The following is a 13,084-nucleotide window of genomic DNA, read 5'->3' as shown; positions in this document are numbered from 1 at the left end:
CAACTCACTCACTCAGCTACTCACTCAGTCAGCTACTCACTCACTCAGCTACTCACTCAGCTACTCACTCACTCAGCTACTCACCCACTCAGCTACTCACTCACTCACTCAGCTACTCACTCACTCAGCTACTCACTCACTCAGCTGCTCACTCACTCAGCTACTCACTCACTCACTCAGCTACTCACCCACCCGCTCACCACTGGTGGAAAACCATCAACCGCATCAGAACATCAACAGGCCGATGTGCACATCTTCATGAATGGAAAATTAAAGACACAAGCCACAATCCAAACTATGGACCACATAATAAGCGTAATCATAATCTCATACAGATAGACATAGACTCAAAGAGATACATAGAGACACATAGATTAATTTAAAGACAAACCTCAGTCGTGCTGTGGTTGAACTGTCGCACCGTACAACCAAAACTCTGGACCAGATCGTCAACCACTGTCGCCTGCGCTCCTCCAACGGAGGAGGAACAGCAAAACGACACAAACTCACTCCAGAAGCCCTCTCGTCGTGGCCAGCAGCAGCAGCTCCTGAACATATTGCTTCTGCCTCATGGGCAAGGATAGCCTAGCCAGGGATAACGCGATAGACCAACTGTGCAATACAAATGATCTTGCTCATCTCGTCATGGAGCATGAGCCATCACGCAAACTCCGGTCATCCTCGCCGCGGCTTCTGGCTAACCATCGAACAAAGACGGTCGCTGCATCGCGTGGCGCTTTCAGATGCGCTTCTGCGGCCGTCTGGAACGTTCTTCCGAAATTAGGAAGCCACGAGTTTAATCATCTAGTTTGAAAATTCATTTTTTTAGAACTGCTTTTTGTGTTTAGTGTGCTGTCCTTCCCCCGCACATCCGATTAGCACGGTTGGCTACGTACGGTGCGAAAGAAGTTCAAACATACATCTGTAATTGTCCATGAGCCTAGACCAGACATCTCACTTGTGGGTACCACCTCAGCTGGCATAGCTTTAGCCAACACCAGTGGATCGCGTGATAACCGTTGTAAATGAGCGGTTTGATCAAGTAATTAACTCGTTTTAGCCGTCTTCTTAATTCGTTACGACGAGCGTCGCGATACCTGAGCTGGTACCGATGTCAGCTGTGGCTCGTGGGCTCTCATTGGGCTTCTCCCGCTGCTGTGTCACCCCCTCCCCTGGGAGCCAAAGGCGCGCTCTGCTCCGAGGGGCTCCCACGCGTCCCAACGTCTCGCACCGTCGCTGCTGGGACTCACCGCGAAACCGCGCGATCGAGGATTCGCCTCTTCGGATGCCGTCTGCTCACGACTCGCACGCCCACGCGCGCACTTGTGACTCTCTGTCTACGGCTCCCACGTCGCTTATATCCCAAATTAGAAGTCAGCAGCCTTGCGTGTGTGTGCTTAACCGTTGTTTCAACGCCAAGTGCCGGAGCGCTCGGCTAAGCAAATATTGACACTCGTGGGAGAATCACGGCAGTTGCTCAGAACTTGAGGCCGAAGGGAAATTTCCCGTGGTATCTGCAGCGATCAGCAGTTGCGCCACGAGGCGTTGACAACTCGAGTGCCATCTACGGGACGCGTTCTTCAGTGGCGAAAGCAGCTTTCATCGCAATGCAGCTTATTGTCGAGTCCCGTGCGAGTAATGAGCTATTGTCCCGCGAGTGTCCATTTAATTAACATGTCAGAGCGCCAGAGTGCTACGGAAGAGGCCATTGTCTAGCACGGCTTATTGGGTCCTGCGTGCCGCGTCAGGGCCGGCTGTTGTTTTTTCTGAACCCAGATGTGGATGGCTCCTTTGTGTGGAGGGAGCGTTCGGACAGCTGCAGAGGTTTCTAATTTATTGTCGATTCATACAATTTGGTTCTTTCGGTAAAGTCACGTAGGTAGAAAAAATAATACATCACGACGTTTCGATCGCAACAACAAGCGACCGTTTGCAGGTGTCCTGAAGTTGTTGTTGCGATCGAAACGTCGTGATCTATTATTTTTGTATACCTACGTGACTTTACCGAAAGAACCAAAGAGTGTGGATTCCTGCAGTCACGAAAGCTTCCAATCAAGATGTTGTCGATTCCTCTGCAAATGAACACGCACTGGAGCCCTTTGCTGCGACCCAGGCGAATGTTGTGTGACCCCTGCGTGGTCGCACGTCGAGACGTCCACCCAACGTAGCTAATGTTGCCTCGATGCGAATGGTGAAACGGGAGCTGCCTGCAGGTGGCCCACGGTGGGGGGGGGATTTTGTTTCCGCAACCTCACTGAGTCTCAGTGCGCGTTTTAAGGAGGCTCCTGCCAAGGCTACCCCCTCCGTGAGCCGGCACGCGGAGATGCTGGGTCCACGCCATCATCGTTAACCGTGATCACTCCACTGTTCGATGAATGCCTCCGCTTTTCCAGCTGATCGCACGGCTCCATTCGTGGTCTCAGGCGGGATGTTTCCTTTGGTTGCCATTCCATGGCCAGTCTCGACGATTGTCCATCACCCGCGCTCTCGTGATGTCCCCAACCCCACGTGCTTCCCTTCACAGTCGAGACGATGATGACGATGGCTCCACGTTTGCTCCCAGATCCGCGTATCCCTCTCTCTCTCTCTCAAGTTGGGTGTCATTCCAGGAGCCTCTCTTTTCGTGCTCCTCATTGTCCGTCCCTCTGATTGGTTGTTTCGCTCTGAATTCCCATTGCCATGCTTCCTCGTGCAACTTTCAGCCTTTGCTCCATTTAGTTTGCTATTGTCCGTGGTTCGTATCCTTGGGCCCATGTTGGGGAATGTGCACTGATTGTAAACGTTCTTCTTCAGGCACGTTCGTTGTGTTGCTTCTTTATTATCTAATTTAGTTTCCCAAAGCCACTGCCCCACGCTCTCATTAAACGTGTGTTAAAGAGGAGCGAGAGGTCAGAGTGAGGATTGCATCTGAAAGGTGACCGATAGCCCCTCGTGTCCCGACCGCTTCATTGTCCCGCGTGTCTGCGCCCATGCCCGTTGATGACGAGGCTCTGTGCAGTCGAAGCTGCTGCCACTCAAATACTCTCAAAGTCGACTGAGAAAGACGAATCTTCGAGGGACCATGGGCCAATGGTATCATGATCCATTTACTCTCTCTGAAACGAAGTCAGCCTTTGGTGTAAACACGCCTTATACTTCTCAAAGCGCACAGGCAGAGCGCACGCATTGCACACACACGCGACAAGAGTCTTTATGATTACACGAACACCACCCCGCGGTGATCAGAACAAACAGTAACGCGGGCTTGCTAATGACACACGGGGCGAATGAACCTTTAGACCGTCACTCTAAATGTAATGCACTCCCCGGATCGTTTAACCTGAGTCACCACATAGCGGCGTAGCTCAGTGCTGAATTGCCCGGTGCTACTTTCTGCCTTGCTCCTACAATAAGCATGCAAAGTATGAACTCTGATCTCACGATTCACGCGTTCACGATGAGTGTTTGCGTGCGCATTTCGAATGCACTCACACTGCACCTGTAGCACTGCACGTAAACTCCCGCGTGGTCCGTGTGGTTTCACGTGGCCCAATGTGGCATGTGTGGTCTCACGTGGCCCCGTGTGTCCCCATATGGGCCGTGTTGTCCCGTGTGGTTCTTGTGGGCTGTGTGGCCCCGTGTGGTCCGTGTCGCCCCGTGTGATCTCGTGTAGTCTCGTGTGGTCTCGAGTGGCTCGTGTGGTCCATGTGACCCGTGACGCCTGTGTAGCCCAGTGTGGTCCATGTGGTCCCGTGCACGGTAACAACATTATCCAGCGTGGGACACAGACCCTGATGTTCACAAAATGTAACGCAGGGTGGCGCAGTGGCAACACTGGCCCCTCACGGCAAGAAGCGTATCTGTTGCATTCTTGATTCGGGAGGTCGCGTTCTCTCCACCTGTTCTGCGTGGGTTCCTCCGGGGTCTCCGGTTTCTCGTCCCATAGCGAAACACAACCACACAGTGTCACTGGTGTTGGCCAAAACATCCCAATTTGTTGTAAAATAACCTGCAAATCACTCAGCAACAGCAACATCGCCTGCTACTGCGAAACACTTGGCAGCATCCTCCTCAAAGAGGGCCTTGAGACTTGGGCAGTCCCTGGTCACCAGCTGGTGTCTCATTCTGCTCAGTTGGTGTCTCGTTCTGCTCTGCTTTGTCGGCTTCGGGCTTAGAATTCCACTCCGTCGAGCAGTGGTTCTTAACACGAGGTGCACACTGCACCCCCCTGGGGTGCGAGATGCTCTTTCTGGGGGTGCAAGACGTGGCCAGGTTTTTTTAGAAGGTAAATCATCGAAACGCAAATTAAGCACGGGCACGTAAAGTACAACTACTTAGTTTCATCAAACATATGGTTTTATTAACATTACACATGTTTTGCCGATTGAGAACGGGGTACAAGGCTGCAGTACAAGAACCGCTGCCGTCGAGTGACCGTGAATGACGTATGCCCTCTCACGTCGAGCGCGTCACATTTCACGTGAACAGAGGCTCTGAGCAGGAGGGGAACTTAATTCTAGATTTGAAGCTTTCGTGACTGCAAGGAATCATCTTTTTAGGTTTTTTCGGTAAAGTCACGTAGAAAGTAAAATAAAATAAAAACAAAAATCACGACGTTTCGGAGGCAACACAAGTCTCCGTCATCAGGTGGGACCGTCACAGCCAGATTAGCTGTATCAAGTGAGGCAATGATTCAAGATGTAATCCCTTAAAAGCGAGTTGAGGGGGGAGGGAGAAGGAGGGGGGAGCTCATCAGACTATGGTAGCCAATGAAAGGAACGTATCGGGAACGTATCGGGAGGGAGGGGGGGCTTACATCTTGAATCATTGCCTCACTTGATACAGCTAATCTGGCTGTGACGGTCCCACCTGATGACGGAGACTTGTGTTGCCTCCGAAACGTCGTGATTTTTGTTTTTATTTTATTTTACTTTCTACGTGACTTTACCGAAAAAACCTAAGAAGAGGAGGGGAACTTCTCAAATGTATTTAGCGTATGTTGAACTGATTTCGCACCGTACGTGGCCAACCGTGCTAATCTGAGGTGCGGGGGAAGGGACATAAAGCGGAGGAAATGCATCGCTCTGTAGGCATTGTGGGGCCATGGGACTTGGCGTGCGGGAGAAGAGCACTCCCCACGTCACACACGCCGACAGACTCTGCTCTTCTTTATCGTGCTCGCCCTCCCTTTCTCAGCATTCTCACAGAAGTGGTGTCGGGGCTCCAGCCAGTGGTGTGCAGCTCGGGTTCTGGACCCCGCCTGCACACTGACCCGAGCGTGACGCAGCGCGGCCCTCGCAAGGACCTTCAATTCATCGAGTCGGTGTCCACGCGCACAGCAGTCACAGACTCATCGGAGCACACGAAGCCCGATTTGAACTCGAGGGTGGTGGTGGTGCTGCTGTGATCGTAATTGTCTATGTGTGTGGATACCCACTCACGGGCAACACCGGTGACGAATATCCTAACCGGTCCTGTGACTCCCCTAGGTCGACTCAGCCTTATGGCTCACGCACAGATCATGTATTATACTGCATGCATAGGCAGTACAACAAGTAGGTCACGGCAGTATTCTGAGTGCGCCTTCCACAGCGCGTTATTTTCCACCCACATAACCGTTGGATAAACATCCCACATTCAGGGAAAAAAGTATTTATAACGACTTGTATTGTTGTTAGTTAAATGTTGATGCTGTTTTTCTCAATGTTGTTGTGGCAGCTGATATTCTAAGAGATATCTGTTATTGCTTTTGGTTACAGTACGTTGTACAATATTAATGGCAATATTCGGAATATTGGTACCAGTAATGTTACTCATAGCAACGTTATCAATAAACCAGGATTTTATTTCAGCCAGGTCTGTCCCTGTTGGCAACCCGGAAAACTCTTCCACACCCGGCATACCACATCCACCAGGCCTCTCGCTCTGCTGTGGCTTGATAGCCACGTGCCACCTTCTGGAATATTGCCACGTGGGCAAGTATTAAATAAGAAATGAATGCCCGTAAAATGGGACCTTTTTGCTATCAAATTATGAAAAAATAAGAATGGGGTTTACCCTTTAAGGCAATAAAACAGGTGTTAAGATGTTCAAACACCAAATATAACCCTTTTGCAAGGAATAGTGGCATAAATACTGGCATATACAAGTCGGTATAAATACAGTTGCACGACGATTGCTGGGCATGAAACTAGGGGGCCTGTGTGGGCGATCACCTCTCCATCCATTATTAATCCTGGGGAAATATGCAACAAAACAAACGCCAAAAAATCCATGACAGCTGGTCACGTGGTCGCTCTGGGCTGCCCGGGGCAATCGTTGGAGGCGTGCAGGTGGTGCCAGGCGCCGCGGGCAGCAGCAGCCTCAGGCCGTGAGCGCCTTCTATACCGCGTGGCTGCCGCTGTTTGCGCAGCAGCTGCGACCTCGTTGATGGGGCTTGATGAGCCGCAAGGCTGCGTCGCGAGTGGCGGGGAGTGGTGCTTCTATGGCTGGGCGACCGAGCTTCAGCCAGGGACTTTTATTTACAGCGAGCGACTCGTGATGAATTGATCAAAATATAGAAATAAACAAAATATACAGGAGTAATTAACGAAAAAGTGATAAATTCACCGCACGTCGGACATGAAATCAGTGCCGTACATCAGACCTCAACACAATGTAAAGGGCACCCCAGTGGCAGCTGTCCCTGTGGGCTCAAGGTTACGGAGTAAAGGGGCATTCGTCTGCTGGTAGGGGGAGGTTAATGGCGCTGGATGTAAAATCCTAAATGCAACAAAATGGCCTACCCTTGTGAATGGCATCACTGGATCTTTAACCACCAAAGTGACCTTTGGTCGTGAATGGGTCCGCCCCGGTGCCACGTGGTTTCTGCACCACAGTGCACAGCGATGCACCTCCCATGCAGGTCTCTTTCGTAAATTTGACTGTTCCTGGCCTCTTTGAGTTCTCTCGCCTGGTTGAACAAAATCACCTCGAATCGGCTCCCATTCTGACAACGGCGCACAGGCTCCATGCAATTCTAACCGCCATTGAGCATTTCCCAGCGTTGTGCCGTGGGCATGTTCCCTGCACCGCTATACTCACTCTCCTTCACCATCACCGCTAGAATCACCATCGTCACTGCACGCATCCACACGCACAACAGTACACCTCCAGCCCGTCCCTGCTCACTCGTGAGCCGTGGGGGCAGAGCCAGCAGCGCAGGGCGCGGGGGCTGCCCGCACGGGGCAGGGGGCAGCGCAGGGCGCGGGGGGAAGCCAAATGACAGCCCGCGGGCCACAGCTGAAATCGGTACCCGCTCAGGTATCGCAACTCTCGTCATATCGATTTATTTAGACACCTAATACGAGTTGATTACTTGATGACACCGCTCATGTCCTACGGTGATCACGCGATCCACTGCTGTTGGCCACATGGAGGGGCTGGAACTGCTAAAGCTATGCCAGCTCAGGCGGTACCCACAAGCGAGACGTCCGGTCTGGGCTCATGGACTAGTACGAACGTGGTCAACCGTGCTAGGTTAAGACAACAAACTAAACAAAAAAAGCAGTTCTAAAGGAATTCGTTTTCAATTGATATTTAAAAGTGCATAGCTCCAGTGGCTTCCTAATATCGGAAGGAAGAGCGTTCCAGACGGCTGCAGAATCGCATCCGGAAGCGCGAGGTGCAGTGCCCGTGTTTGTTCGATGGTTAGCCAAAAGCCGCTGCTGTGAGAATGAGTTCGAGTGATGGTGTATGCTCCTTGACGAGATCAGCAAGGCATCGTGGTCCATTTGTGGCAAGCACTTTGTGTGTGTAATGAGTGCGACTTCGTAACGTATTCGTTCGGCAAGTGGAAGCCAACGCAGCTCAGCGAGCACTGCGCGGGCACGTTGGGATGTCGCAGCGAGAGTGTTCGCGAGTTAAACCACTGCGGCTGCTACGCGATTGTTGCTCCGGCCGCACTTCCAAATGTTCTTGAAGGATTCTCGAAACGTGGTGGATGCGATGTAAGCGATGAGCGGGTCGAAGAGGCCGTTGACCACGATGAGGCAGAGCACGACGTCTCGGAGCAAAGCCAGGCTCCTCCACGAGAGTGTGCTGGACTTGCTCTGGACGAAGCCGATGACGTGGGACACGTTGTACGGAGTGAAGCAGACCAAGAAGACGACCAGCACCAGGACGGTGAGCTTGACGGCGCGTTTCTTCTTGTCCCGGCTGATGGTTTCCGTCCGATTCCTCACTTCGATCAGAGCCTTGATGACGTTGATGTAGGAGAAGAGCATGACGGCAAGGGACGTGACGAAGAGGGAGAAGAACAGGAACATCCGGTACCTGATGAGGTAGTCGGTCTCCGCCTGCGTGAACGTCTCGTAGCACTTGGTCAACGGCTGCGAGCTGCTGCCGTTGGTGGCGTTGATCTGCGTGGTGAACGCGACGGTGTTGATGGGCGCGATCTCGGCGATGGTGATGACCCAGATGACGGCGCACACGATCCACGCCGTCCTGGGCTCCCGCCAGCGCGACATCTCCAGCGGGTGCACCACGGCCTTGTAGCGGTCGACGCTGATCGCCGCCAGGATCATGATGCTGGCGTAGATGTTGGTGAAGAATATGAGGGTTGTCACGCGGCAGAGGAACGAAGGGAATATCCAGTTACCGCCGTTGCCGATGTACACGATTTTCATCGGCAGGACCATCAAGTAGAATAGATCAGCAATGGCGAGGTTCACCACGTAAATGGACATGGAGTTCTTCTTTGTAGGGCCTAGCACCCAACACACCACCATATTCAGTGGTAAGCCGATAGCTACCGTTGAAACGTAAATCGGTAGAATCACAAAATCTGAGAGAAAATTCATAGATTCCATTCTCTAAAACCAACAGCAGATAATCCCCCATTCACACAAAACAATCTTAACTTTAAAATAAAACACCCCAGGGTAATACCCCTACGTGGCCGTGGGGCATCTGCCAGCAGGCGCGTCCTGTGGTGGCCGCGCGTGTCTCTTGGCAGGTTGCTGCTGCCGCGTGCACGAGGAGCCACAGCGGAGCTGCTGCTGGAGAAGCCGCCTGAGCTCGAGTGCAAGAACGAGAAGCACGGGGGGGGGGGGGGGCCTCTCGCCACCACGTGGCGTGACGGTGTGGGGCTCGGCCCGCAGGCCACCGCTGCTCCCCGGGGGGGGGGGCTCCCGGCAGGCTGCGCTCTGCCCCAGGGCGTCCTCTGCGCGGGCGGCAACTCGTGCAGGGGGACGAGCGTCTCTTTGTCACGCCAGCGTGTGAGATCGGTGATGTGGGAGCGAGTCTGTGGGACAAGCTGGACTCTCTAGTATATATATACACGAGGGCACCAGGGGGAGGAGGGCCCAGCCGGGCGCGCGAGTTGAGTGATGATTCTGCCCGCAGCAGCTGCTGCTGCTGCTGCTTTGAATGGGAACAACTCAACAAATGAGGCATCATCACCACCACACAGAGGAGGGCAAATGCACAACTTACAACAACAGCGAATGTGATGGCGGTCACCCAGCATCACTGCGCAGTGTCACGCTGCACTCTGGATACAGCGCGGGTGCGCCACGGTGACTAGGAGATGTTAACGACCTCGCCTGGTATACAGGAGGTCGTGGGTTCGATCCCGACCCTGACGATGCTGCTCTATATTTGGAGTTTGTGTGTCTCTCTCCCCGTGGTCGTGTGGAGTTTTCTCCGGGTCCTCCGGTTTTTTTCCCTCCACAATTTGGCTGCTACAACTTTCCACGCGATAAGCCACTTCATTGAGCTATCATTTGTGGTCAGGTGGCTTCTGAAAAAGAGCGAAATGGCTCAGTGGGCCTTACCTGGTAAAGTAATAAAAAAGTTAATAGTCTTATAGTTTATTGCTTTCAATGGCCAGTGTCGCGGCCGTGGTGGCGCCAAACTGACACGAAGCGGACCGAGTGGAGCAGACAACGTGAATGAAATAATTATTCAAGTGGCGAGTCAAGCCCCAGTGTGTCGGCACGCGCGCACTCTGCCCGGATAGTATGGACTGTATGTTGAACGTATTTCGCATCGTACGTAGCAAACCATACTAATTGGAGGTGCGGGGAAAGAACAACAAACTAAGCACAAGAAGCAGTTTTAAAGAAACGAGTTGCTAATCAAGATGTAAAGGTGCGTAGCTGCAGTGGCTTCATGATATTGGGAATTCCAGACGACGGCGAAGCGCTTCTGAAAGCGCGCGATGCAGTGCATTGACATTCACTCTTTTTTTCACCAATTCTCATCGCATTGGCCTGAAGGGGTGCACACAAAGTATTCAAGAAGTTGGGAAAAACTGTAAAATCAGTTCAGGCGAGCTCATGAAACAAAGACACGGACACTTGAATCACCACAACCGGGCAACATCACACAATTCTGAGCTAGCGGCCATCGTGAACACGGCTGGCTCACTTGGGACGTCCCAAGGTGGCTTCGCCTTTTATCTCACTACTAATGCCCCCCCCCCCCCCATGTGTGCAGATAGTACTATAGACTCTATTGCATGTAGAGTGTATCGGCATATATAGTAAGTAGATAGTAGATACTACTGACTGTTGTATGTAGGATGTGTAGGCATATATATAGTGAGTAGATAGTAGATACTACTGACTGGTGTATGTAGGGTGCGTAGGCATATTGATCAACAAAATACTTTTATTTTTGGGGGGGGGGGGTCAAAATTATTTTTTGGTTGGCCGCGACATTTGTGAACCTGTTGGATCAACGTTTCACCCCCACATCTTGGGGGGTCCACTTTCTATAACCTTTTCATTCAGGCCTTCTGAAAGACCCTGGTCATTCAGTTGATGGACAAACGGAACGCCGGGCATTCATAATAATCAGACAGATGAGAAGGAGCCATCGCTGTGAACATCTCTCGCAGGCTTCCCTGCTTCTATCGCTCGCAGTCGAGCGATTCGTGTGCAGCTGAAGTTCGTGTGTCTGCCACACGCTGCTGCTGCAGCTGTTGCTGTGTGACGCTCCCTCGCTCCTCGGCCTCTGAGTCCGCAGGGGGCCCGTGGCGGTCTCGTCGCCGCTGTGTTGTGGCTGAGCTTCAAGCGACGCCGGCCTCGGGGTCGATCATTCAGCGGCCGTGGCGGTGCGAGCCTCTGCGCCAAGTGCGTCGTGGTCGCCGTGCCCGAGGTCGTGACGGTGACAGCGATGCAACGGAGATGGGGCCAATGACGGTTTCGTCATTGTTTGTTGTGATCAGAATCAGGATGTGTATTTAAACTGGAGGAATCCGATGAGCTATAAAGCTCTTTTTTCACAGATGTCCACTGGGGGCCGGTCAGAACGTTACGACAACAAACAGTACAAAGACACGATCAGAGTGCAAAGTATAGGCAAGGTAAACAAAAAGCTTAAAATATACAAATAAAACTGCGCGATGTTGTTGTATCTTACCAGGCATCGCCCACGCGCACGGCGTCGTCACCAATCGCATGAGCAGCCGGGCGAGGAGCTGCCCAGCCGCGTGACTTCGAGGCGGGCAGGGCTCGCGTGGAGAGGATCGCGATTGGCAGCTCCGCGTGTGACCCCCCTAGGAGCCGGGGTCTGGCAGCCAGAGGGGCCACTGCGTCAGGCGGGAGAGGGGCCTGGCGCGCCGTGCAAGTGACCAGGAGATGTTGACTCCCTCGCCTGGTACACAGGAGGGCGTGGGTTCGATCCCGACCCTGGCGATGCCTGCTGCTGTATATTTGGAGTCGGTGTCTCTCTCATAATCATCACGGTGGCCAGGAGACGTTAACTACCTCGCCTGGTACACAGGAGGGCGTGGGGTTCGATCCCGACCCTGGCGATGCCTGCTGCTGCTGTCTATTTGGAGTTTGCGGTGTCTCTCTCTCCTCTAGAATAAATTATGACGCGTGCAAAGTGTTTGGCTGCTGCTTTACATGTCCACGTGATAAGCCACCACCTCGTTGAGCTATCGTCTGCGACAGCCAGGTCGCTTCTGAAAAAGAGCTGTACAGCTCAGTGGGCCTCATCTGGTCGAATAAAACAAGTAGTTTAAAACCACAGGTATTGTGGTTAATGCAAACATGATCTCTTGTAAAAAGGTGTCAGTATTGTGTCAGATAAAAGGGTAAAATACCTATTATTATGCTTCAAATCGCTTTAAACTATTGTCATTGTAGTGCGCATTTAATATGGCGCTGCACTTTGATGTTGTAGGAGAAAACTTTTATTAAATAGTCTATTTAATTAAGTAGAACGTGTTGTCTATATTTATTTAAAGTTGCGCATTTTGATGTGACGTCACATTTCTCACCCCCCCCCCCCCCCCCATCGTCACACATCGTCACAAATGTCTGACCCCCCCCCACCCCTAGGTGCGTGACGTCATTTATGGACGGCCCCTAACCAGCGAGCGCGACCAAATTGCGTCATGCAAACAGAGCGTTAAAAATGTTTGATTCGCTTGCAAGTTACTCGCTAATTAGGATACCTCACAAAATGGACAATATGTTAAGATAATATAATTATAATTCAAATGTGTAATGTGCATTCCATCGTAGGATCCCAATGCGCAATGCATGGAAAGCAGGAAACAAAAACAAACTAAAAAGGGAACGCCACTTTAAATCGACGCGTTTTCAAAGCAGACTTCAATATATTAAAATATTAATGGTCATTTTTCATACATTTATTTCTCAGAGTCATGTTGGGTCAGGACAATGGGGGTAGCTCGGTTGAATATAAAATGCAGAAGCCAAAGCAAACGTTGGGGACCAACTTGCCCCGATCGCCGTCTGGAGACATCGCGGGCGGCCCGTGGAGACCAAACACGCGCGTGGCGTCTCTCTCGGCACGCGCACCGACAGAGTATCAACAGCGGGGTTCCCTTCCCACCCATTGTCCCTGTGCGCGCGGTGTTTGTGTTGAGCTACGAGGACGCCGCGTGCGTTTGACTCGCGGTGACCTGCGATGAGCGGTGGCGCAGTGGTGAGCGCACCGCGCTACGAACCTGGCGACCCGAGTTTGATCCTCGCTCACGGCTACCAGCACCAGTCATAGCGATTATCTGAACTAGTCCTGGGCCTCCCCTTGGTCAAATCAGCCTCACAGGAGTACAATGTGTGTGGTACAGTATGTAAAAAAACAA

At 52.1% G+C, this 13,084-nt stretch overlaps 1 protein-coding gene across 1 annotated transcript; it reads right to left on the bottom strand.

The window, feature by feature from the left end:
- Positions 1-7,880: 7,880 nt before the first annotated feature.
- Positions 7,881-8,828, bottom strand: LOC144931299 (proteinase-activated receptor 1-like). Its single transcript, XM_078855105.1, has one exon. The coding sequence runs from the start codon at positions 8,826-8,828 to the stop codon at positions 7,881-7,883; it is 948 nt and encodes a 315-aa protein (XP_078711231.1).
- Between the last annotated feature and the right edge of the window lie 4,256 nt (positions 8,829-13,084).

Source organism: Lampetra fluviatilis, chromosome 4 (genome assembly GCF_964198595.1).
Source record: "Lampetra fluviatilis chromosome 4, kcLamFluv1.1, whole genome shotgun sequence".
In the NCBI taxonomy this organism is placed as follows: domain Eukaryota; kingdom Metazoa; phylum Chordata; class Hyperoartia; order Petromyzontiformes; family Petromyzontidae; genus Lampetra; species Lampetra fluviatilis.
Note: the sequence above shows the minus strand (reverse complement) of the source record. Positions and strands in the feature narration are given on the sequence as shown.